Source organism: Acyrthosiphon pisum, chromosome A1 (genome assembly GCF_005508785.2).
Source record: "Acyrthosiphon pisum isolate AL4f chromosome A1, pea_aphid_22Mar2018_4r6ur, whole genome shotgun sequence".
Classification (NCBI taxonomy): domain Eukaryota; kingdom Metazoa; phylum Arthropoda; class Insecta; order Hemiptera; family Aphididae; genus Acyrthosiphon; species Acyrthosiphon pisum.
In genome coordinates this window covers 17,701,822-17,727,233 of record NC_042494.1, presented here as the reverse complement: position 1 = coordinate 17,727,233, position 25,412 = coordinate 17,701,822, and the positions used below count along the sequence as shown (strand labels likewise).

The window sequence follows — 25,412 nt, the reverse complement described above, 5'->3', positions numbered from 1 at the left end:
ATATAAAATCTTATTTTGTTAAGTAGGTACAATAGGGACCTATCGTTAATTAGTTGTGGTTATAACTATTATAATATTACTTATTAGGTACCTATTTAAAGTTCAGATGAGCTGAATTGCAGTGTACCAACATTTTTCGGGTCATCAGTTTATGTAAACAACAAATTTCCAAAAACGTTGTTCTTTTCGAGAAAATGTATGTTAGCCTTCAAAAAAATCTACTTGTGTATGGGTTGCTCTTTTTCAAGAATTAAAATTCTCATATGCACGCACTGAAGAGTGAAGACTGAAATGTATATAAATTATAAATGTAATGTTTTAAAATGAGATTTTTTTATAGAAGAAAAAATTCACTAGGCTCTCAATTCTAATACACTTCTTTGATATTGAAGGAGGTTTCTATAGGTATAGAAGAAAATTGCATCTTTAGTTTGTATCAATGTATAAACTACCAATTTTTTTATGTAAACGAAAAACAATTTTACCTTAACTTATGAGTGATCTTGTATTGATTTTTCAAGTTAGGTAGCTGGTTTAAGCTGTATAAATATGTTTATAAACATATATAGCAGTAACTTTCGACTCTACACACAAATATACAATACCTAAGATTAATTTTATTGTTGCCTACAGGTTGAATTAGGTCATGGATTTATACATGTATAAATTTACCATGGCCAAATTTACAAAACCTTTTTATTACTTACTGTTTGCTATTATTGTTAATAGTATAATATTTTATATTTTAAGCACACGAAGTAATGTACATTCCGGTACCTATCCCTTGTCTTTTATTTATAGGTATATTGGCTAGTTAAGCTTACATTTCCCCATTCCAACATTTATTAATTCTTATAAAATATTTAAACCATAAAAAGATTACAGATAAAAATATATTTTAAATATTTTCTTTAATTTAGCCTTTAGGTGCTTCGTGCTTGGTTAATCAAATGTATAAAATCAACATACCTATAAATGTCACAAGTGTTACAAGTGTATAACAAAAAATTGGTTGTAGGTATATATTATTATACTTCAGAACCTTTAATAATTGTTTACAAATTGAAATAATCAAATTAAATAGAATATGAAAATTGAACATATTTTTCATTAGGTTTGATTTCAAACTAAACTAGTGGTTTTACAATGGTTTTTATTTTTTTTTTTTTTATCCTGTATACAAAATGTTTACCAGAAGAAGTGCTTTGATTTCAACATATAGTATCTTATCTTTTAGCAAATTGGATCAAGATAGTACTTTAAAGAGGCGATTTTTCGATTTTCTCAATAGTTATTTAATGCCATGGGAAAACCGAAAAACCACTGACAAATTACAAAAACCGTTGAAAATGGGATTTTAATTTCTAACGCTTTGTTTATCAGCTTATCACCATAGAAACTACTAAAAATAAAAATAAAAATAACGATCTTAGTTATTTTGTTGTAATTTATAATGATAATTCAATATACAGACTATTATGAAAATTAATAACAATATCAAATATCCAGACTGACAAACCGTCTCCGCTCAGAATCGTTTTTCATATATTATAATGCTGTGATCATTGAACTCAAATTTAATACGTTCCATTATATAGTGACCCACTTGTAACCTACTGTACAGCAGAGCGACATCCATTTACCCACCTTTTTTATGAATTTATATTTTATAATAAGTAAAGAAATTGTTTTTTTTTTTTTTTTTAGTTTAAACAGTAGTACAGCACATAACGTTATGTGTTGAAATGTATTCATCACTTCTTTAAGCTAATTTTACTATACCCACTTGTAACCTACTGTACCTACAGCAGAGCGTCATCCACTTACCAGCTTTTTTTTAAACTTTTAGTAAAAATGTGGCATTTACATACATTAGGTACCGAGAACCATAAAAAGGACGACTAGCATATTTCGTATTTACCAATGATTTACTCATTATAAACACTACACTGAATAGTGAATATTAAATTGGGACTACCTATTATGGTGTCTATGCAAACGCGTAGTACTGTAATGAGTACCAAAACTCGTCGTATTATACGAGTATACGACTATACCTATAGGTAATAATATAACTGTTGTAAGTACTCTTGAATTAACCGTGTTCAATAATTGCAATTTGTAGGGATGTATCTACAAAATATTATATAATGCACTTGTATTATAATATTATGCTAGGTATTTACCTAGATTATATTATTATTCATATGTGCAGGTAGTTGTAGTTAAGTTACTTATTATACATTGCATAATGTTATAATATATATATATACCAGCTACAGCTACTACAGGAAAGTATAATAATACACCCCCATAGGCATTACAAATAGTATACCTATATATTATAAATGTAATGTATGATAATTATTGTATTATACACCTCACAATATTATATTACTTAATAATACTTATGTATATAAATTATATATATAGATTCAAGGTATTGCATAATATACAATAGTATTATGTTATTCTAAAGTTTACTCTTGTCTTTTTACTAGGTACTTCTACCTACATTGATTGTAAAATAAGTACCTATATATAATATGTATTATGAATGTCTCTTCGCAAATATGATTATCCTCGAACCACACAAATACCCAATACTTAGTACGCATTCGCTGCAAACACCAATACTATTGCAAAGTTGCAAGTTCAAAGTTGCACGTGTATTCTTATTACGTTTGAAATACAGTATACATTGTAATTTATAATATTATACTATAAATATACAAATAATATATACAATATAGACGTACGCTTACATATTTAAATTTTATTATTATACACCTTCCTTTCGGCTTTCACCGTAAAAAGCGTCTATTTGAATATTTATACACCGACGTCGTTTCGTAGTGTTTCGTGGTACGAAGATCGGGCAACACTGCATTGATCAGAAAGACAGAAACTGCCATCTCGTTTCGTCCTTATGATTTACTACAACTGCCGACTGTCGAGTACAACTGCGTTTACCGCCGCTAGCCGCTACGCTACACAATATTATTGTTGTCTATACCCTATCGTTTTCAGTCACTCAGTAGTCAGTAATCGCGAGCGGATGGTTGATATTGTTGCTGTTTTTCGTCCGTCTGATAGAAAATTCGAATTTCTGTTTTTTTGTTGTTGTTTTTTTATGTTTAGTTTTTGTTTTTCAAGTAAAATTGCGACAGGGTCGTTAATATTGTGTCAGTAATGCTACGTTCTGTGCAAATGTAATTATGTGATCTTCGATTTTCTCATGTACGTGGCGGTCCATATGCTCAGACTTGCACCTGTTGCATTTAAGTTGATGTTTTTTGTTTTAATTATTCAGTGAAAATCATCACATCGATTTTAAATGCGGAATGGTGACGAGGCGAGAATTTTATGTTGTTTAAAGTTTTTTGTGCCGCAACCAAAATTGGATGACGTGAAAATGGGCAACATACAAACCCGTAAGTCCGAATACAGTTCGCCAGTTTCGACTCCGCAGCATCAGCTTCATTTGCCTGTAGAATTGCCCAGGACTCATAATTTGCGAGCGAGTATTCGGACTAAAATACCGATGCCAGACAAGAGTGAGTTGGAAAGGCGGTTCACAAAAGTCTTGGTATGTTATATTTTTTTTAAATAGAAAACATAAAAGAAAATTTATTAATATATTTATTAAATTTAACCTATTTATTAATGTGTTTTTAATACTATGATTAGATTGATGATGTTTACTCAGTTTCATAAAAGTTGATTGATTAATTCTTGTATAATATTCTGGTAAACATAAACATACCTAGCTAGATACTAGAATAAAAACAAAATACATAAGTAACGATAAAATATTTATAACATCATATATTTGTAAGCCGAGTACCTACTATCTACAGTCTACACTACTACACATAAATATTATAATTCATTTAAAGTCCCTATATTGTATTACCTATAAAGAAACAATTTTTTATAAATATAACTACCTATCATTTTTGTTTATTAGGTAGCTTGAATATTTTTAAGATTGCCATATTGGGTAGGTTTGTTTGGATTTATAAGAATTTTTATTATTTAGATAATATATTTCCATCTATGTAATTAACTCCTAAAATATACTGTCTATTTAATAACATGTAGATCTCTGTGTATATCTATAAAATTATAGATATATTTTTTACTAAGTTCTTACCGAGGCACTTGCTTATTAATTTTTAGTTTTAAAAATACATAAGATTAGATTAAAAACATTATGGTACCTAATAGTTATTATTGCGATAACTTCTAATAGGTCCTATGTACATTAATTATAACTTATAAGTGTATTCGGTTAGGTATTCTTAAAATTTTGTTCCATAATAATATATAGCCATTATTTTAAGATTATTTATGGTACCTACCTAAATATATAGATTGGAATAAACTTAGGTGTCAGGTACATCCGAGATCTAAGTAAATGCTGATAGTAATTTAAAATTTAAAAAAAATAATAATTTTAAGGTGTGTCATATGTAAATAATATTGTTGGCAGTGTAGGAGTTTAATATAAGTAATAGATTTTATGAATGAATATCAGTATGTTGATATTACTCAGTATAGGTAGATACTACTTGTTAAATAAATAAAAATATAAAATGCATTTTTATATATTTATCATATTTTTTTTTAAATTAAAGTATTGTTATTTGTCTATTACGGCTATTAAGAACTCGAAATGAAAGTATTCTTAGCAATTTGTCGAAGTATGGTGACTTGTGTCTACCTCATAGACCTATTAACTAGGTCTATGGACTATACTATGGTATACCTATTATTAATTATTGTGTAGCTATTAAAATTTACAAACTGCTTAGAATTAGATGAAGATTAAAGTATCTCATTAACTTGTTCTCTTATTAGCATTTAATTGATGTATAATAGTGTTGGATAGGCATTTGGTGATTTTATTATTATAATTTAGGTGGGTACCTATCACAAATCAATTCTAAAAAAATTTAAACTGTTAAAATGTGCATGTTTTCACTGGTGAGATAGAGGGAGGGGGTTGGTACCTTCCAAATCAAGAGGTTTGTTGTTGTATTTAATTATAACATTTTAGAAAAATATAATACTTATTTAAACTTGAATTGTAGCCACTAAATATACACAAAAAATAATGTTTATTAACACCTTAAAAAAATATTTGTTGCTTATTAAACTATTTTTTTGAGTTAACGATACAATCTGTATGTATAGTTTGTATAATCTTATATTTTAAAGTGACATTATTATTATTTTATTAGGTAGGTACCCATCAAAACTGTTTTGAATTTAACTATTAGAACAAAGTATTCTTGAATTTGAAAAACAGGCAAGGCCATGATGCAGTAGAGTATTGATCGTCTCTGTGCACGTTATTATTGTATTATTATTTTTTATTATTTTTAAATTATATATTAATCAAAGAGATGAAGCATATATATATATATAATATAATATATTTTAGTATAATATATGCTGGTATTATCGTATACCTTTTAGGATATAATTTAAATTTAATATATCATGAGCTATTAATATCACAGCAAAGTACCTTATTTGGGAAAAATATTTTTCTGTGGAAACAACTATTTAAACACTCGCAAACAGCATAAATTGAGTAGGTAATGATGTTTAAGATTATTTTAAATATTACTAGAAAACATATAGTTCTGCTTTTTGAGTTCTGCATATGATTAACTTTGATTGACCTTGTAAGTTTTATTATATTTTCATAATTTTCATGTGCCTATCTATTCTTTGAAATTAAAATCATCTAATTTATATTGAGTTAAAAAATGATCACTGTCAAGTGTTAAAAATATTACACTACACCTTTTAAATATTCAAATAAATAAATTATGAAAATATGAAGTTTAGAATTACTAAAAAGTACAAAGAATTGTTCAGGCTTTTAAATTTCTTGTGTTTTACCTTTTACTTAACCATTAAGATCATTACCTTTACCGCACTATTTGTTTTCTCTCTCACCCATGCAGCCATGCGCATCGTAACATATTTCTGCTTAGTAGACCCTACCTAGTGTTGTTAGATTTAGTATTAGAGTGAATTTACCTATTATAAGACTTAAAATTAAGAATATTATCTGTGTTTGTAATTTGTTTATTGGCTTTTTTACAATAAATACTTCAGTTAGTATACAAGTTATGAGTGTAAAATATTAAAACTAAAAAATGTTCTAATATTGCTTTAAATTAAAAATATTGTAAAAATTTGACACACAAACACATATATTATGATGTTAACGTTAAATTTGATAATAGGTCAATTCTTTCTAATACTAAAGCTAATTAGATTGATTCTGCTAACACAAATTTAGCATGTTGCGCGTGGGCCTAAGAGATAAAACGAATAGGGAAATGACATCATCTTAACTATAAAGTTCAACATTTAACCATTTAATTTAACTAGGACTCTGTAACATACTCCCTGGATCTTACAATCTACTACTTCACTCCAAAACCTAATTGAGTCCTCCTTACTTTACGTACTAGGCTCTAGCCATTCCTAAGATGTCCACAGTCCACACTCATCAGATTCTATCCCATGGAGTTGTTGGTAATTTCTCGCCATTTTCTAGGAAACTACTAAAAGCTTCCAAAAATGACTCTTATTTGGTGACAAAACCCATTTTTTGCCAGTTTTAATCTAAAAGGTTTATCCAGAGGTCTGATGTATATCAGTACCTATAATATTATTTGGCTATTAAGATAATAAGGGTACGTATCGAGTTGTATTTTGTGATTATTGCATACCTACCACGCGGATCATATACAATTTTTAAAGATAGCAGCCAAAGATCATTCGATATATTTTATTTATAAATATTTCATGTTCGTACAATTATTATACCCTAAAAGTTTTCAAGGCTCCAAAATTTGTTTAAGTTGAGATTTATTTGTTGTTTGTCTAAACCTAACCATAGTTGAAAGAAAAATCTCGTAAAAATGTGATTAATACTTACGGTACATTTCTAAAAGTATTTTTATCAGAAATTTCAATTATTTTATCACAATTAAAATGCAGAATTAGGCTGGGCGCACACCCAATGCAGTGAAAAAAGACCGCCACGTCCCACTACATGCGGGTATGCGGCGCACTGGCACTGCATGCCTACTGCAATAATAACCTGGTCGCCCGTTTCGCACTGCAGCCGGTGGCCGGTGCTGCTTTGGTGTAGATGAAACATTCAAACCTAAAAAACATATCATTGTAAAACCTAAATATTCTATACTATATAACAGTATTTAGTTTATTCTCTGATTTATACTGCATACGTCATATTCATATATTTTTCAATAATAATTATTTTATTTATTCTATATTATCTTATAATTATTATATCTAATATATATCTAATATATTTGGACAAATTAACTAATTAATTAATATATAATGTAAGGCAAATATTTCATGGTATGTGGTTAAATAGCGACTTTAACTATGATACTAGGTAAATTAATTGTAACAATGGATAACATAATAGAATAATCGGATGGATACAATCAATTAATGACTTAATATTTTTATGGATTAATTAAAATTTATCGCATATCATCGTAGTCATAAAGTATTACACTCTGTATTTATCAAAAAATGTTTGTTTCGATACTAGACACAAAATGCTTTGTAGAAATAATAATCATAGTCCACAGTCGCATAATTTGTGTAAGTTGTTCCAATCATGGAAAATATTTTCAATGCAAAATCTCGTAAAAGTGAATATTTTTCAACAAGTGGTGTTTTTGAAAATCACGCTACAATCTCAGTTGTAGATAAATATGGCCCTGTTTACAACTCACATATTTTTAATTGAAGTGAAGCATCTTGCTTTTTTAATTTCAACAGCCACAGGATAATTAAACAAATTTATTTGAGGAATTTGAATTCTACAATTAATTCGTCTAAGTGGGTAATACAATGTTCAAAATAAAACTCAATATCTAATTCTATATTTATAACTTAACAAAACGGGAAATGTATTAATTTTTTTTCAAAAATTACATTTTTTTAAAAATAGCTGGAATTGGGTGTCGCTCTGCTGTACAGTAGGTTACAAGTGGATCACTGACCACTATAATGGATGGTGTTAAATTTGAGTTCAATGATATATAATATCATTGCATACGAAAATTGATTCTGAGCGGAGACGGTTTGTCAGCCTAGGATATTTTATATTATATTTAGGTATATTAGATATATTGAGATACCTATATTGTTATTAAATAATATTAATATTGGTTATTTGCGTATTATTATATTTGTATATAATATTATACTTACTTAAGAAGTTTCAAGTACCCACGAATAATATTTTTAAATTACAAGAAAATAACTAAAATCGTTATTCTTAGTTATTTAATCTGTAATTTCGTCCAAATTTGAATATACCTAACTAAAGAAACCTGTGCTTATATATTTTTTAGATTTTTTGGTTACAGTATATGAATTACATATGTGAAACCTTGTCTTACATTTTTAACTGTAAAATAATTTGTAAAGTTTCAATTCGATAAATGTTGTCAAAATTTGAACTTTAAATGCTTATAAAAAAATATTTTTAAGCTGATACTGTAACAGTGCGTGAGGAGCCTTGTATTACATTTTCAAGATTTTTGACCCAACGAATACAATTTTATTGACATTTTTAGAAAAAAAAATTTCATAATTTATAATATTATATTTTAATTTAGACCTCCCGAATGCAACAGCTTGATTCACTTTCACACTGGAAAAGGTACTGAAGTTGAAAATCGAAGCATTATTTTGACTATTTATTGTGTATTTGTGTATACAGAAACAAATTTACATAATTGTAAAATCAATACATTCATAGCTTTGCACTAAATCTAAAATTATAAATTTTTTATAATTTTTTTCTGAATGTATCTAAAAGCTCATTAATTTTTGGAATTTGTTTGTTCTTTATCTTGAAGTTGAAAATTTAGCTAAGCTATTTAAATGTTGAAAAATATAAAGCACAGGTCAGATAAAAAAAAGGTAAACGGTCCATAGCATCAATTTATATTTAAATAAAGAGTATTACGATTTTTGTTAATATATTATGTATGAATGGACATATTAATAGGATTTCGTTTTTAATTTTTGATAGTTCGATCAATTATTTAATTTTAGTAACTATTTGGTATATAAATGATATGTATAACTTGAAATAATATTATTTTACATTTCTGGGTTCATTTAATTTGAAATACGTTATCCATTGTATGTTCTATCGTTGATAAATGCCATAATTTGTAATGCCTGATTTTTCATACACATTTTGGATTAACGTCGTCGGATTTCTCTTTATACAATAATATTTGAAATGTGCCTAAAACCCAACAAAATACAAGTTGTTATATTTTTCTATCATACCTTATGGCTTATACCCGCTCCAGGCAGACAATGAAGTAGGGTTAATAGGGCCGCAAACATGAAACATGTGTTCGCATAAATATTTCTTATTTTAAGCCATGTGCGTTTTATTATTGTTGTAAACGTTCCGAGGATTGATAAGAAAAGAATGGTAAATGGCAATGTTCTCGCGGAATTTAGGACTTATGATCACTGTTATAGTAGTCTGTATATGGTATTTTATACCACTAAATTCAATGAAAATTTTTTAATTTTATTTAAAAATTGATTGTTTTTTATTTAGAATTTCTATAATTACTGCCAAAAATATATAAACATAATATTATGTTGATTGTTTGTAACAATTTGCAATAAACTTACTATACGTGGTGTTGAACTAGTTTCTTTATCATTTTACATAGCAATAAAACAAATATTTATAAGTACTTCGTTTTGAAGAATATATGAAATGTGATGTGATTGAATTTTACTATGAGTAATTTTTTCTTTTACTAATCCTAATCAGTAATTGCATGTTACTATTTTAGGCATATTTTAATTAATGTTTGGTTAATGTTTGATCGAATCTGTTTGAGTGAACACAATTCATCGTTTTTTCTTTTTAAACGTGAATGGAATAGCACATTTAAAAAATTTAATATTACATATAGGTAAAAATATGATAGATATATTTTATTAAAAATAAATCGCACTTTATTATTAAAGAATTGATTTTTTCTTAACAAAATTCCTCTATCCGTGTTATTTTCATTTAATTATTGAAAATGTAAGTATAAATCCTAAACAAAATTGTAAATTTATTTCTTGCATTCATTGCACATTTTATATTATCTATATAATTGTTTTCGTTTCTTGATTAAATTTAAATTTAAATTAAGAAAATAAGTATTTAAATTTACTATAACTAAATAAAGTTACGCTATTATTTTGTGTAAATTAATGTACCATAATATATGATATGCGATATTATTATTTACCTATTATTTCTTGTTGATGCACATGAAATATTATTTCAAGAGAAATATTATTAAAATAATAAAGGATTTTACACTATAAACCAATAAAAATCATTTAACAACTACGTTAAAATACCTAAGATGAGCTTAAAGTGTAAAAAACCTCTATAAAACTATAACAATCCCTTAATAGATAAAAATTGAAAACGTTTTATCGTTATTTCATGAGGTTCATTCGTATTGCGTGCTTATATTGACCCAATTTTTAATATACCTGCATATTATATATTTATTTTATTATGTTGAACTGCCCTGTTGTCTTTAAAAGCTTTGTTTTAATTTATAAAGCTGTTTAAAAAAATATAACAATATTTACTTGTCAAATAATATAAGTTATAAATACATTTCAATATTAATTAAACCAAAATAGATAATTGTTTATAAACAAATTCAATTATGTTATGTTAAAACACACATTTTAAGCTGGATGAGTTGAATTTATTGAAATTATAATGTAAAAATTGTAATATAATTGTAGTTTTTAGAAATAAACCGAAATAACCTAATTAATTAATTATATTTACTACCTAATTAATGTTTTCCAAATCAATTAAAATAATTTAACAATTATTAACGTATCTAAATTTACTTAAAATTAAAAAATTTTATATTTCACCTCATAAGATAATTTTCGAATACATTTTTAATAAAATAGTTGGACTTTAATATTATTTAGTTTTGTGTTCTTTAGAAATTGTATTACATTTGTCTTGTTTGAAATATTTAAATTATGTATAGACTTACTGTATTTATAATCTATACCTACCTATCTGTATTTATATACGAGACTGTCCTGAATGACTGATTCATAATCAACGCAGAGCCGAATACTATTAGAGCGATCTATTTGAAATGTTGAGAGTCAGGCTCAGAAGAAAGTTTGGTATTATAATTTCCCCGTGCATTAAGAAAGGATTTTGCCAAAATGTTGAGGGGGTTAAAATTGGTAAAAAACAAAATTGTACTGGTAGATTGTATACCTATTTACGTAATTGTTACTATTAGTTATAGGAGGTAAAATGATAGTAGAAATTAGTATTTATTTATTATTGGCTGCCATTGATTATTCGGACAGATCAGGTACAAGCTTGCATCAAATCAAATTTTCCAACATTGACTACCAAGGCGCATGAGTTGCACATACTGCAGCGAGTTACACCCATATGGAGTTAAAAAATCATGCATTTTTTTAAGAGTTTGCATTTTTTACGGGATCAGCTAGTATTATATAATAAGGACCTATATATATCAGTAATATGTTAAAAATGTATACTTTCGTGTAAAATGCTAGGACATTTATCGTTGGACCTCGATGTATTTTTTTAAAGTTTTCTCCCGATATTATTATATAATAGCATATTTTATAGTCATATTTATATTTTACTCAAAATAGCTTTTTTATTTGGCTATAATGCTATTAGTTGATATAGGTATATTAGTATATGCGTGTATTACCATAACTAGTCAAGTCAATGAATATTTTTGAGTTAAAATAGTAGATACAATGCAAGCGTTATGATAAGTATGTCTATAATTCTCATGTACCTAACACGTTTGTTATATTGAGTATTTTTCTCGGTTAAAAATAATACGTAATAATTTTATTAGTACCTACCTAACATTCAATTTTAGAGATGAATCAAGGGGTATATTTGCTGTATATAATATGCAAATTTAGTTTAGATACAGCCCATAAAGGTGTTGAGACAACTACAATGAGCATTGTACTTGTTTTTTTTTATTCTGGTTGAATAACAAAATGGAATTTATCAAGGCGCTTGCACATGAAATTAGATACTATTTATACCACCGCGGTCCCTGGTAATATAATATATTAACGATTTAATTAATATTAATTTAAAAATAAATAAATGTGGTAAATCACAACTAAAAAAAAAAAAATTGTAGTGTATTACTCTACTTATAGACGATTTTAATATTACGCGTTGTTTTATGAGTTAAAAAGATTATTCGTTATAATATATGTTATATTGTTATCGTAGTGATGTAGTCATAATTTTTTTAGTGAATATACGCTTAAATGTGCTTGATAGGTAAACGTGTTGTACTGTCGTATAATAATTTACTAAAAGACTATATGAATACCTATAATAATATAACCAACTGTTTTGATTATGGGAACCGTCAAATCTATAAGGTTTGTTCAACATTTTTATTTATTAATCCAAATTTTAAATTGGCTTATAGAATAAATGCATTCCCATACCTACGCGTATACCCGTGCCCTGCGCACCATGTGTTACTCTATATAAATATATGCCCCACTACACCACTATAACTATTAAGTCATAATAATATACACGTAAACCGTATGAAAAACATGAAAACAGCATTAATAACATAATATTATATTAAATCGTATTTCTTTAGAAATTATAAATGTAAAATTTTTTGTATAAGTGTTAAAGGAAATATTTTTAATACTATATACATTTTAAAACTAATCATTACCCACAAAATAAAATACAAGTGTCTATATCGGAACCCTTAAAACGTCTTAGACACCACACCCTTCGATTTTAAAAATCACAATAGACCCTCAACCCCTGCAGCTATCATATTAAATGGGTGTGGCTATATATTCTCGCTTTTATTATACCCAGTATTCGATGATTTATTGTTTTATAATAGAAAAATTGAGGTGCCATGTCATGATTCACTCACTAAGCTTCCCGAGGGCAGTATTGTTACCTTTAGACTTTAAGTATCATCAGAATAATAAAATAACTATTGTATTGTTAATGAACCCCCGAGTGATCATAAAGTGGATATAATTTTGTCTTAAAATAAGGATAAAAATTCATTAAAATTATTTTTTCCATCTAACCGGTCCTTCTGAGTGAGTATTGTGATGTAAGATTAACTTAGTTTTAGATTTTAATTTTGGTTCCACGCGGGTAATCAAAAATATTTTAACGATGGTAATAACGATATAATAAGGTTTTGGAGAAAGGAAAAACATAGTTGAGTAACAATGCTTTCTTCAAACAATAACAGTAGAGGTTATGTAATAAAAATTGTGACATTTTTTCTGGTCTCCATTAAAACAAAAAAAGTGTATTATTAGGTATAAATAAATTGTTCATAGTGAAGTGATGTTAATCTTAATTTAATTATGATTTACGTGTGTTTGGAAATGTTTCGTTTAATAGTATAATAGTACAAATAGTACAATAAACCGAAAAATAAATAAATATGTTAGTACGCTTCATTTGTGTGTTTCGTGTAATAAATAATAATATAATATTTAAAGAACATTTCTTAATAATACTTGTTTTAAAATTGATTTATAATATGTTTTTATTAAGTAATTCTGTTTTTTTTTACATTTAATCATTTACCTTAATGGTTAAATATTTTAAACTATTAATCACTATTTTAATTTAAACTAGTTTTATACAGTGTCATGATACTGTCATCATAGTATTTGAAGTATGGACGCTAAACTCGAAATATTTGGTATTATATTTATTAATGATTCATGTCAGTTATTAATTATTAGATTGCATTTATATCTATTATGTTTTAAATTAAATGTAGTACCTATGTTTATTTTTAATATAACAGCTCGATGCCGCCCCCCGCAGGATTTTAAATTAATCCAAATAAATATAATCTACAGAATATAAAATAAATATACAATAGAAAATGGTATTCGTTTCAAAATACGCTATAATTATTTTGTATTATTTCATAATTCATTACTCATTTTTTATAAGTATGGAGTTTACTATCTAGGTAATCAGTATTATCAAGTATTATTAAGTGTAAAGTTTGAACTATAAAATATGATTTCATATTTTAATACAAACATAACGATATTTAAAAACTAATACATTTATTTACACATTTTCACATTTTATAGTAAATTGTAATTACCTTTAAATTATAATAAATATTAAACAATATAATTACAAGAACAGTGTGGTTTTTATAAAATGGAAATGTATTATGAAGTAAAACATTTTAATTTATATTCGATTGTAATTAAAAAATATATTTAAATTTAATATTTTTTGATACATTAGGTAGCCTTGTATGTTAATAATATAGTTAATACATTAATACCTAAATTAATCCTGAGAGCAGACCCCGAAAGTCTAAAAGTGTAAATATATAATAATTAAATGTAGTACAAAATAATAATTTCAAATTTATTTTGATTTTTAATGATATCATTTTAGAAACTGACTTATCTTGTGAAATGTGAATTATGTATTTTACCATTATTTTATCATTTATTAATTTATGATTGTCGATTATTATAAATTGCTTATTATATTATACAATAATTGTTAATTAATTTTATATTCAAATTAACATAATGCTATAATATTAGTATAGTAAATGGCAATAATAGTACAATATTTACTCGAACTCTGTAAATAATTAATAATAACTGTTCAATTTTTTAACTGTCTGTTATTAATAGTATATAATATAATCATCAATCTATTATATTATTAACTCTGTAAAAATATAATTTTATAAGTAATCTATTACCCATTATAATAATACATAATAATATTATGTTTGTGTCATGGACTAAGATATAAGTTATCTTAGTATATCTTAGTCCGTGGTTTGTGTGCAATTTGATAATATTCGTATTTGTATTTGCAAGTCGTTACGAATACTTCGGAGTATGCGAAAGTATAGATTAGAATTGCATAAAGATTAGACATAAGACATGCATTGATTTATTTATTTGTCTCAACAATAGCAATTGTATAGAACCTTTGAATGAAATAAACCAATTATTAATCAAGATTTTTTTTGATCACGTGTTACAGGCATCCATGAATTTGCCTGCGGACAAAGCAAAACTCCTGAAGCAGTATGATGACGAAAAAAAATGGGACTTAATTTGTGATCAGGTATAACAAATTAATATATTTTTTATTATAATCATTTTTTATGGTGTAATATTATAAAATGTATTGAAAATTATCATACAAGTTATTATTTAATATCTCTTTAAATGTGCACAGCCATGCAATTTTCTATTTTTATAGTTGACTTTTTTCTGTGAAATGTACGGGTGTAGCTATGTAAGATAATATCTATAGAATATTATTATAATTTATCATTGACACCTGAACTTGTATATAATAATAAGAACGAATGTAAATTTAATATTTCAACTCAGAATGATGTTTTACGTTTTGTACAGTTGTATTATTGAGATAGTAAAGAAATTATTGTTAGATAATATTTTGAGTTACGTTACACAATTATGTAATTGTTAATTCGATGGTAGTATACTGTATAGAGTATACATACATTTTATACATAATATAATATATTTTATAACTGATCATCATAATCATTTGCAATAATAATAACAATTAATGATTTTAAAATTAAATTTTGCTTTTTTTTAGTTTTTAATATTGTAATAATAATTTTATTAATATGTTTATTTGTTTATTTTTATTAATTGAATAATAATTTTTTTTATGAACACATGCACACACGTATTACGTATTGTACCTATCTTACAATACAGCATAGTCACACATGTCATATATATATTAAATACATAATTCTTACATTACACTATATACATTATATATAGATTTTTTTCGTACCATAATATCTAAAGTCGCAATTGATCATTGATTGATGGAGGTGTGCATCACCCTCATAATTTATGCTAGTTATGGTATATTTTAGTACTTAAATTGTATTAATAAATTTAAATGTACAATACAAAGCCATTTGCCATTATACATATTTTATACTAGTGGTATTACCTGACTTGTATCTCGGTTTTAGTGGACCTCAGTTTATGCCAACCCCAATCGGCATCGTTTTCCTCGCCTTTTTAACTAATTCGACCTAGATAGGCAATCCGTCTGTGGCTTGTGGTATATTTTTGAACTCGGTTAAAACAACTGTGGAAACTGAGTGGAATGTGTTAGCTTTCCTGATATCTCTAAGAACAGTCCCTGACATTTTTATCGAAATCGGTTGAGTAGTTTTTGAATAAATAAGCTACAAACATACCTTAATTTATAAATAAATAAATTTGTATTTGTATATAATGTTAGGTATATATAGATTATATTATACAAGTCTCATTTTATTACTGTAACCAATGGCAACAGTATATATAAATGAAAAATGTTTCGATTTTCGTGATCCAAAACGAAATTCCTTTGTGAGTCACCTACAGCCATCATTATGTGTCGAAAAACAAAGTTATAAACACTCCACAAGTCTCGAATGAATAACGTATATGCACAATTTGGTACCTTCTGATCGCCAAACCGTCAATATATACCAAGATTACCAGATACAATAGAACCTTGATTATCTGAACCTCTGTCTTACAAACCCTATAATATAAAATGATCACTATTATCCGAACAAATATCAAACGCAATTTATGTATCCTAACGCTTTGTTATCTGTATTTATGCATAGTAAATTAATGTGTATAATTATTCAATATTATTATTAATAAAGAATAATACATTATAATTTATGAATATCAATATATCATATAAGTATATAGTATTATGTATAATTTTTTGATGATATAAAATTACATTTTATGACATAAAATATATATGCATATACATAAATACATAATATAATGTTATATAATATAGAGTTAAATAGAGCTTTAGCACTCCAAGTTTATTAATTGAAATGCCCATGACCATGAAAGCTATTAGTACAAATAAAATATGTAAAATATTTTGGAATTTGTAGTTAGGTTAAGTTTATTTTTGAGATAAGAGTGCATCATTTAAAACAATAGAAAATAGTGTCTCAACTATAAATGTATGTGTAGGTGTCTCGGTCTATACCTACCAATTTAGTCTAATATGCCTATGACTGTAAGAAGTCTTAAGACATACTGGATATTGTTGGTGTTTATATTTTATTTATATGAGACAAAAAGGAATTAGTAATACATTATAATGATGAAAAATATAACTATATAAATACTATTTTATCATATTGTAGAACTTAGATACTTGGGTAATATTATATTTATACATGGAAATATCCGAGGTAATATCTATCAATTAGGTATATTTTTGGTATATTATTATTCAAGCATTGCCTAATGCCTTTAGATAGCTCTATTTTGACGGTTATGTTCAACCAGCAGAGTGGCGCAGTGGAAGCGTGCTGGGCCCATAACCCAGAGGTCCGTGGATCGAAACCACGCTCTGCTAAGAAATTTTTGCATTTTTTTTTATACTTTATTACCGTAATTTTTTTATAATTTTATTGTTTTAAAATATTATAAAATATATAAGATTTATTTATAAGATATCAAAAACATGATTATTTTAATGAAGCCATAACTTCTAAGTTTAATATACTAATTTCGTTTAAATTTGTAGTGTACAATTGCGTATATGCGTAGTATAATTATTATAGTATAGTACTATGTAGTATAATTTAAGTATATAGATAAACGCTTGTGAAATAAAATAATTATCATAAATTGTGTAGTATTTTCCTAAATTTCGAATAAGTTTCATTTAGTCTTTATCAATTTAAACACTGTAACAGTGACACTGCAAGACGCAAGTGCATCGTTACATCGTTTAAACATTTATTCGGCATCGTTCCCACCGTGTGTGTACCGGTAGACCGGATATTGTGCATTCACGGGTACAGACACATGTCGCCGTGTTTCATTATGGGATTACGTCATTAAGCAGCTTTTTATATAGACGATGATGTTTGTTTAATTATAACATGATTTCCCATCTTTTTTTAATTTATTTACAATTTAAGATCTGATGGCTCTATAAATAAAGGTCGTACTTTTTTTTTTTTTTTAATTTACTTAATTGAAAAAAATAATTATACGATAATGAATGGTTATTGAGAATATTATTTTCACTTATACATTTGAATGCCAATTCAATTACAATAATTATTTTATTAAATTTATTCATGATGGCGAATTTTAAACTTTTAAGACAACGCGTAATAAATAATTAATGTATGACAATACGTAAGATTTTAATTTATTACCTATTGATAATTTGTATAAGCACCAATATTCATTAAAATCAAATTATATCATTAAAATCATATATTATGTAATATTTGATGTATTTTTTTTTATTCAAAAAGTATAGGTACTTATCAATATAAATGTATTGATTTTCAATGATGTGTGGTTTTGTTTTTTGTGTCTGAAGAAAAAATACCTACTTCAATTTTAAAATTCAATATATTTTCTGTTTGAAAGTGAATTTAGTTGATCAATACCTTGGGCGTTCAAAACTTAAAATTCCCAGTACTTTTCTTAATAATTGGGAAACACACGGAAAAAATAGGGGAAAACTAAAATTTTTACGCAAAACCAATTTTCTTCTAATACAAATTACTGTGTATCTTTATAATTTTCAACAAATATTTATATTAACAATGTATATATATAGTGTAATTTTGACTCTCTTAGAGTTATTTATAAACATAAATTAACATTTTTTTTTTTTTATATAAATGTCGATAAAAAATTTTTCACTCGGGCAAGAACCTTGACAATTTAATATACGTTTTCTTATAACTCATTAGCAACATCATTATTCTGAAACCAAAAATCTAAATAATATATCGTTTTTCAATTTATCATTGAATTCAAATTAAACACATACATTACGGTAATACAGTGACGTATATATCTATACTCAATGACGAGGTACACTAGACATTTACTGTATAGCGGTTACCTCCTTTCGACCTTTCCTCATTTTTATTAAATACATTATACATTACATATTGGGTCCGTTTATATTTAGTTTATAATACCATTACTTTTAATTTTCAATAATTTTAAAGTTTTGAAATATTTTCACTGAAGTTTTTTCGATAGATACGCTGATACTTTATATTTATTTAACTATTCTAAATTATATGTAAATGTGGTTTTATAATTTGTTTGCATATATCTGTAAAAAGTATTGAAATTGTATCTATAATTCTTGATTTATTTTTATCAGCTTATATATTATTATGCTAATTTATAGTCTTGTAAAATAAATGTTGTACTCTTACTAATATAATATTGAGATTACATACCTCGGATATTCCTTTTTTAAAATACAAAGTTATTTTAGAGGAAATGTGTTTATTTTAATGATAATAAACACTTCCTGTATAGTTAGTACCCTACGAATCAAGACGTGATTAGACTATTATATTAATTTATTTTATTACTAGGAGTTATAGGATGAAAATGTTAACTATTGCCCAAAATATTAATATTATATCAACTAAACTAATTACTCATAATATTATTTTAATAGTTTATGTAAATTTTTTTATATTGTCCTACAAATTGTACTTGAGATATGCTATCATCTTGTTAGTATAAATATATTGTCATCGTAGTCGACACTCGACATTTAATCAATCTGTAATATTATTTTTAATGTTAAAACAGCTGTGTACGAGTTGATTCCCGAGTATACCTATTTACCTGCACTGATACCGTTAAATTGATTCCCGGGTCATTAAGAAATAAGAGGTACGTACGAGTTGTTTCCCGGGTCATCAAGAGGTATGTAGAAGTTGATTCCCTGGTCATTATATATTATTTTCAATATTTAGTCAAATATTCATCCTATTAGTCTAACCCATGAAACATCATAACACCATGAGGAGGTTGTCTGACAAGTTTCTCAAAAATGTTGTTCTTTTTAGTTTTTTTATATTTTGAAAATCTTTCTATTTGTTGTTAAAAATTATTAGTAAAACAATTTAGTAGGTAAAAAATTATTATTAAAAAATTTAGTAAGTAATTTGGTAAAAATGTATAACACATTGTTTTTAAACATTGGTATCTGGTAATAAGATGGCTAGTATACCGTGACATAATGACCCGGGAATCAACTCGTACATACTTAATAGTTAATAATGACCCGGGAATCAACTAATACATAGGTCTCGGGAATCAACTCACCTACTGCGGTTAGAAGATAGATCCTCGTGTTCCTAGTATCCTTGTATTGTTAATCGGGGTTTGGAAAAGAGAAACTATTTCTTAAAAATAATTAAATATTTTTATTAGAATCTACCGAAACGAATTGATGATTTTGATATATTTAAAAAAAATAGGAACTGACGACCCAGAATATAGATTAATATACCCGTAGTTTTTTTTTCGTTTTTTGTTGGAGGTACTTAACCATATAATTTATTTTAGTTTAGTTGCCAAATTTTAATTTAATTTTTTTGTATTTAATATTCATCATTATATTAACCTTATAACTTATAATCCTCTAATGGTATACCATATAGAATTAATAATAATAATCCATAATCTTACATTCATGTATTATCATAATGTATACGTATGTAATATGTATATTATATTATTATATTAAGTATTAATAATAAATATCTAATATATGATATTTGTATAACACAAGAATGTATTTGGTTCATTATTTACTTTTTATGTCATTGTCAAGTACTCAATCTGAAATATTGTTTTGTTTTTTTGTAAAAAAAATAAAATCTCTACATTATATAATATTATATTTGTATAGGTGTTAGATTATTGATAATTATTACTATAATTAGTCATAACTTAGCAAAGTATTATGACAAGATAAAAAATACTTAAAAATATTTCAGAGAGTCATATTGTATTGAGATATAATATGATATAAGTTGACATTTAACTATACGTTAAGATTTTTATTTGTAATTTACATAGTGTATGATAATAATGATTGTAATGACTAATAATACAAATAAATGGAATAATAACTATATTTCGTAAATAGTTAAGAAATATGCGAAAACGTGTATTTAATTTTTCGTATGAAATATTTTATTTGTTATTTGATAATTGTTGTATTATTTATTCATATTCTTTGTGTTTTAAAGTATTTATATTAATTCCAATAGTTTAGCTTGGGTATAAAATAAACAAAGGAAAAAAAATTAAGTATATTATGGAAAATTAATAAGAAAGTTATTATGTAGATGAAGGTGAATAATTCATTGTTATAAATTTATTTAAACAAACTAATTATAATTTTATATATTTTATATACATTTGCTGTACAAACTTTTAATTTTATGAGGGCTTATAATTTTTTTATAGTTGGCTGTTTGTAGTTGGTGCACAAACGCAGACAGTATACCTCTAGTCTTGTTAAGTAATTTTTTTTTTTAATTTACGTTACGGTACAGATAACCAACCAATAGAACCTAATTTATATTGGTTTGGTGTTTGCCATTAAATACAAATTAATTAGCTCACTATTCATCTACATCTGTGTTTACATCGTTTAAAATCCTTTTTTAGTGGCGATGTTGCACATGAAAGCGACCGACTGTGACCCTCCCCATTTTATTTTGTGTTTTATGGACCACGGACTCCCATGTTATAATACCCATAGGACATTGTGGGTGTTCATTATATTTATGAGAATGAAAATGAATAATGAATGCGCCATGGTAATTTCCTCTGACCAAGTGTTAGTCGTTTGAAACTTGTATATCCATACGATACCATAATAATATGCACTTTTATAATACTCTTCCAGCGTGTGAAACCAGTTTATTTTCCCGTAACATATCTATTTATCATTTTTTCCCCGAAAACCATTTTGTATTTTTGTGATATTATGCTGAATCTCGTGCTGAACTATTCCCGTGTCTGTTTTGGTCACCAGCGGTTTACTTCAGAATTGAATTGTAAAATATACCTATAGAGTATAGTAGTATGCCTATAATAATCTTGTTAATTATATATTATATTATCTTCATAGGAATAAAAGATTATTTTCCGTTTTAAACATCGTAACGTGGACCTGCAGTGTAGTTGATTATTTTAGTGCTCTCTTTTTATTGTAATGAATTGTGGAGTTCCAATTGAGCTAAGAGGCTATAGTAATTTTAGGTGTCGTATTACATTATTGTGTAGGTTAACTGATTCACTTTCATTATTATGTTCTTAGAATGTCTTCATAATTTATGTTCCATGCTGCATGCACGTATTGACCATATGCGTTGTATGTATATATACGTGGTATTGTAGTTTTATTTTGATTTAGGCACGTTCAATTCAAATTTTGTTTAATGTTTTTCTTTACGTACAATATATTACGCCGTTCTTCTCAATCGGGGTCGATCTAAAAACAAAAGAGACGTGGTTTGAGTACCATATGATGATGGTTTTTATACTTTTGAATTGTAAAATAATTCGTTGTCCACGGCACCTGTTATTGTTAAATAGTTTAAAAATACGATTTTGTTCCTGAACAAAATTATGAAAGACACGTACAATAATATTATAGTTATTGCTTTGTACATTAAATTATGCATTTTAAATGCTGTGTTTATTGTAATATCCAATTATGTGGATACACAGAGTTCATTATATTTTTCTTTTCTAATTCACATTATTAAAAAGCAATGATTTAATTATTTATTAATGAGTAATGTTTGCTAATCTATTTTATTCATATATTATTAATATGTACCATTGTACCATACACAAATAATATATATTATAGCATATCGTATGTACTATGTCCGTATAAATAATATACTATGTAAATTTAAGTAGCTATCCTTTTTTATACTAATAGATTAATTTTATAAAGTTATAATATTTTAAAAACTTTATATTATTTAATGTGTAAAAAGTTAAATCGTAATGACAGCCGACTGTCAACTGATAAATATGCAGATATATGTTGTTTGTTGTGATTATCCGTCCAATTGATATAATTTTACAATATTATTTAGAATTGACTGTAGTAAAATATTACTTTTTTTATTTTGTTTTTTTTTTTATTGGTTGGGATTTAATTGTTTTGATTAAAATGATAAAATTCAATACAATAATAAATTACATATTTTTTAAAATTTATGGAAACACTTTATACCTATGCGATGTTTATTATTGCCTATACTCTATCCTTATTAATTCACATAGAAATAATTTAAAAGCTTTCTTATTTCATACTATTTTTTTCTATCAGTTTTGGTAAAGTATTTGTTAAAATAAATAGGTACTCTTTAAAATTAAACTAAATATATTAAAATCGGTTAAAAAATGACAGAATATTATCGTGCATACAAAAATAAAACCTTGGAAAATGCATATAATAAATAAAACTAATAAATATATTGTGAAACATACCCAATATACATATTATTATATATCCCGAGAGACGAATAATAGGTATGTAATATCCTTCAATAGTTCAATTGTGTCAGTATGGACGTATAATAATTATACTTCTTTAATTAAAATTGTTGTATGTTATCATATTATAACAGTTGGTATATAGTAATATAGTACTATACCAACACATGTATACATTTAATTACAAATTTGTTCTAAATATACATTAATTGTAATTTAAATTTGTACAACAGAGCAAAAGATTATAAAATGCACGTGTCAACGTTATTGTTATAATATTAATTATAGTAGTTAGTTTTCTTTTATTTACTAGATTTACTAAAGCAAAGTGACTGGTATAGTGTATTGTATTGGTTATCTAATTTATATTCATTCGCATCAAAGTCTTCCTTGGGAGTTACATAGCTTGATCGTTTGTCACAGGAAAGTGTAAAATCAAATAACCAATATGTTATTATAACCAAACGTATTCATTGTAGCTTTTATGTGGGCAGTGGTGTGAGTCATAATTCCCCGTTAACCTCAGTTAGCCCAGTCGAGGTCAACCGTCCATATTGAATCTGCATCTTTGCCGAAGGAAACCATTAAAACATAAACATACCTACACCAACACCTCTCTCGTATATTGTATATATTTACCTACATTCACATACACACATGTATGAAAACATGATATGATGTCAGACTATAATAATGGACCGCTTGTAAATTACTGGTAATATTATAAATTATAATAATGTAATATATATACTTATTACTTACCTATTTAATTTCGTTATTTGCTCGTGCTGTTGTGTTGAATGCATTGTGTAGAAAAAAATACAACAGCATAACAAAAAATTCAGTGCCATTTATCGTGCATACGTTTGAACATATCAAAATATTTCTATACTTGTTTGTGTTCGTCAGGTGTTACTTGCGGGTTTTAATGATTTTGGTGGTAATATTTTGTATTATACATTTGACAATATATTATTATATGCATTCTCTTTATTGATCATTGTTTTCATTTTAATATAGCTACTGAGTACAGACTACAGACTGCATTTTTTAAATAATAATTTCTTTTAACACATTAATTATACTTTTTAAAAATATTTATGATGTTTAAGTATATTTTAATGCAATTTCTACTTACGTGCTTACATAATTATTCCTTTAATATATTACTATTTACTTTTAGTTTTCGTGTCAAGATTTTTTATTAGGTACCTACTTAGGTATTAGTCATTCATACAATGATCACATATTGTTACATTCTTTAAAATATTATCAGTTTAGATGTTAGTAGTATTATAATAAGTGATAGTTTTTACTTTACAAAATATTTGAAATTATTTACAAGTAGTTGATTTTTCTTTGTTTAAAGATTAATGTTTATTTTTTAAAATTCAAAATTTTGTAAAATATGTATTGTAAAAAAATAATACATAATTATTATTCAATTCCTTATGCAGCTGAAAAACAAATGAACTATTTATAAACATATAGTCATTAGCTATATATGTATTTAAGATATAAATTATTATTAGATGTCTGAAAATGAAGTTGTACTCATCTACTATTATATTAGGTATTATGATTGAAACAAGTTTCATTAATGGTTTTTTTTAACTGAATTAAACTTAGGTATGTTTACTTTTAAGTGCGGGTGTGTACAACTGGTTACTAAAGAACTCTTAGATCAGAAAATAGCCATGCGCACCTGCCAACAGGGCACGATGTGTCACATGTCAACACCCTCTCCCTCCCTCAGAACTTAACATAAACAATTTATGGGCGTAGCCCGTTTCGCTCAAAAATGACCCTCTCCGCTTCGCCCAAATTTTGTTTCTATATGATTC

At 26.0% G+C, this 25,412-nt stretch overlaps 1 protein-coding gene and 1 non-coding gene across 3 annotated transcripts in view; both read left to right on the top strand.

Annotated features, from left to right (window-relative positions):
* Positions 1 to 2,942: 2,942 nt before the first annotated feature.
* The window catches only part of LOC100169327 (formin-like protein), a 32,265-nt gene continuing 9,795 nt past the window's right edge, over positions 2,943 to 25,412 (top strand). The window contains exons 1-3 of one of the 2 annotated variants that reach the window (XM_029486759.1): positions 2,943 to 3,240; positions 3,314 to 3,589; positions 15,212 to 15,295. In XM_029486759.1, coding sequence (XP_029342619.1) covers positions 3,338 to 3,589; positions 15,212 to 15,295 — 336 coding nt within the window. In that variant the 5' untranslated portion in view covers positions 2,943 to 3,240; positions 3,314 to 3,337. Of the gene's footprint in view, positions 3,590 to 15,211; positions 15,296 to 25,412 lie in introns of both variants that reach the window. The other variant, XM_029486758.1, reaches the window with a different exon arrangement.
* On the top strand, positions 17,540 to 17,611 carry TRNAM-CAU. Its single transcript has one exon. It is a non-coding gene; the product is annotated as a tRNA-Met (tRNA).